This window comes from Pygoscelis adeliae, unplaced genomic scaffold (assembly GCF_000699105.1).
Source record: "Pygoscelis adeliae isolate BGI_AS28 unplaced genomic scaffold, ASM69910v1 Scaffold75, whole genome shotgun sequence".
NCBI classification, from domain to species: domain Eukaryota; kingdom Metazoa; phylum Chordata; class Aves; order Sphenisciformes; family Spheniscidae; genus Pygoscelis; species Pygoscelis adeliae.
In genome coordinates, this window is record NW_008824772.1 from 835,285 (window position 1) to 838,378 (window position 3,094).

General features: G+C 48.3%; 1 protein-coding gene across 1 annotated transcript in view; it reads left to right on the forward strand.

The window, feature by feature from the left end:
* The first annotated feature begins 653 nt into the window (after window positions 1-653).
* Window positions 654-3,094, forward strand: part of WIPI1 (WD repeat domain, phosphoinositide interacting 1) — a 24,533-nt gene continuing 22,092 nt past the window's right edge. The window contains exon 1 of the mRNA XM_009323766.1: window positions 654-823. Within this exon, the coding sequence (XP_009322041.1) occupies window positions 654-823 (170 nt within the window). The remainder of the gene's footprint in view (window positions 824-3,094) is intronic.

Genomic DNA, 3,094 nt, shown 5'->3' on the forward strand with positions numbered 1-3,094 from the left:
AGATGGCTCTCGAGGTCTCGATGCATCTTTCCCGATTTCTGTACCTAAACAGAGTGCAGTGAAACTTCTTGTATGCACATGGCATGCACACTTCCACTGCGTACCCCTTCCCCTCCCCACACCAGGTTAGTATCTGTCCAGTCAATTTAGCAAGACAAGCCAGTCTGGTGGCAACTGTCACAAATATGTTCTGTCCATTGTTTTTTCTTTCCCGCATTTTTATATTTGATACAGGAATCATGATATCCAAAAAAAAGGTTTAACTGACGATTTTTCTGGTGTCTAGATCTTGTGATCAGGGTTCTTCCAAACTCATATTGGCCTCTGACAAAGCTCTCTCTGCTTTCTTCTCACTTTTCCACTGTTTAAGAGGAAAAAAACCCCAAACTTACCTGTCCTGACATAAACAAGAAGTAACTCAAAGCAAGAGGAGAATGCAAGGTATAAATTCCACATTCCCTTCTATACATTCTATTAGCAGGACTACTCGACTCTCTCCGAAGTCAGTGTTTTTTCCTACAACAGTACTGAAAGCTAGTGGAGGTGCAGGTAGTCCATTGGATAATCCAAAGAATAAGCAAAGACTGCTCTCTCCATTTAACAAGTACTGTGTCAGAACATTGCTGTGTACCAGTGCCGGACCAGCACGCATGATGCGTGCAGCCGGACTCGGGGCACCAGATGGCAGCATTTATTGCCTGGAGATCCTAGAGGAGCCGGGACTGGCAGTTCAGTGCTTGACGGTTCACGCTATCAAAGCCCCTAAAGGTTGGGCTGCAGCCCCCTTCTTCCTCCTCTGCCTAGATGATCACGATACCACTGGGTAAGGGTAATAGCTAAGAGCAAAGCGAAGGTGTATGTGCCACCTCTCCCCACCCCTTTCACATACAAAAGATGGTTTCCTTGCTATGAGAAAAGCTTGCTCTCCTTATTGGAAATTTGCCTTTTGCCTGTTCCCTCCTGCCTGTTTTTCCCCTGGAAGGCTCTAGACCCTCAAGAGGCTCCTGGTTATCATCAATGCCAGTGAAGGCTATTTAGCTCCTGCCACGACTTTTTTTTCCTGTAGGAGATTTCATTCAAATACCTGACATATCAGTAGGAGCAGGCTTTTATATGAGAGGGAAGAGCTTGGCTGGAATTTAAACACCGAGCTAGGGAAAAGCCTAAAAGCTATCAAAAGGTACGTAACCCTTCTCATGTCGAATGGCAACACGCAGGATGCCGTGGCTGGGAGAAGTCCTTCTAGGCAGAGTGGCTGGCTTCCCAGCTTCTTCACCTCCATTTCCTCTTTAAGGTTTGAATACATACGCCCAGGGTGGAGAACACAAACCAACATCTGTCAAAGTGTTTTGCACTGAAAAATATTCACGATCAGACGGCCACACTCTGGATTGTTTTAGGGTTAATGACTGAATTGAGGTTCTTGCCATCAATGGTCACTGCGCACAGAGTAGCGTTACTGCAATCACAGGATTGTCAGAAAAGGGAAGCCAACTCCTGATATATTCTTCCCAGCAGATGCATGCATCAGAGCAAGAACTATCCTTCTGGTGTGTGGTGTGACTCTCTGCTGTCTCTGCCAGACCATTTTCCCCAGGTGTGACGCACACCCAGATCCCAAGAAGGAATTCAGCCCCTACCTACCACCTCCTTCCAAAGCTGTGTTCCTGAAAACCACAGCTGAGCTATTTCTTTTAGACATCAGAGACACTTCATTTCTTTACCAGAAAGACACACGATTCCCACACACAGCACCTCAGCTTCTATTTCATGCCCACAGCCCAAGTGCCCCAATCTGCCAGAGCACAGATCCTGAGATCTAGGGGCTCTTGTGAGGCTGGGCTTCAACACACAGAAGCTATTCCAGCCAGAGGAGCAGCTTGCCCTGACGCTGGGCCTGGTCTTACGGCCACAGCCATCGCTGTGGCATGGCTGTACTCAACAGCAACACCTGCTCCAAAGGCCACCGAAGGTTTTCACACCACAGCAGAGGACAAGAACTGTTTGTTTCTCCCACCTCTGCTAATTAAATAGCCATTGTAGGCAGCCAGCTGAAAGGAAAATTGACCCACATGGTTGCATCAGTCAAGCTACAAAAATAATTGTGTTGCCCAAATCTCAGATGCCTCTGTGGCTCTGCTGTAGCAAGGGTTCATTTTAAAACCAGCTCATGGTGGTTACCCAAGCAGCAAACATCCAACTGTAGCAGTTGCTCAGAAACTGGTTTTTGAAATACGAGGCACTGACTCCCTGTTCTAGTTTGTTGGGTTTTTCTGTTTGAAAACTTTTTCCAGCTCTGCAACCCCATTTTCCATCTGACATCCCTGTTTCAAAATCAAACTATGCTGATCCACAGGGACAGTCTTGGGACATTCAAAAAACCAGCTTTTCTGTTTCATTTTTGGGTTTTATTAGAGCTTCCCACTAGGCCCCTACGAATAGAAGATGCTTTACCCCAAAACATGATGAATTTAAAGTTATTCCCCTGCTGCCTTTGCAGCGCTGCTCACGTGCTGTGTGTTTTAGGGATGATCTGCCATCAGCCTCACTCCACGCTAATACTGTTTTGAAGCTGTGTGTTTTCATACTTCCTCCCCAAAAATTCAACCATCTTCACAGTCGCAGGTTTTAAACTCTGTTAACGGGGGAATGTTACGGACACCCGAAGGCCCACATGCTGCGAAGGGGCATTAATCCCGGCAGATACATGTGTCCACGTGGAATCTGCCTCATTTAGAGGGCATTGCACGCGGCTCTTTTTCCAGGAGCCCTGTGGCGCACATCGAGTGATCGGGGGCCAGTGACTTCAGCGCTCACATGAGGATTACTCATCTAATTGGGGGGGGTTGCAGGCTCTGCCCCGCGTTTCTGTGCGCCGTTAACGTCGTTGTACTGCCTTCTAGAGCGTTTGTCATTTAGCGACCGGCTCTGGGGGGGTTCTTCGCGTTTCCCCCGGTAGATTTGAGCCCCGGAGGCGGCAGCGGCGCTAGTCCCGCGAGCGGAGCCCTTCTGCGCGCCAACCCAGCAGGTTCAGAGCGTGAGCTTTGCGGAGAGGGAAGAACGAGACCCTTCAAAGCTCTGCTTACCCAAGGGG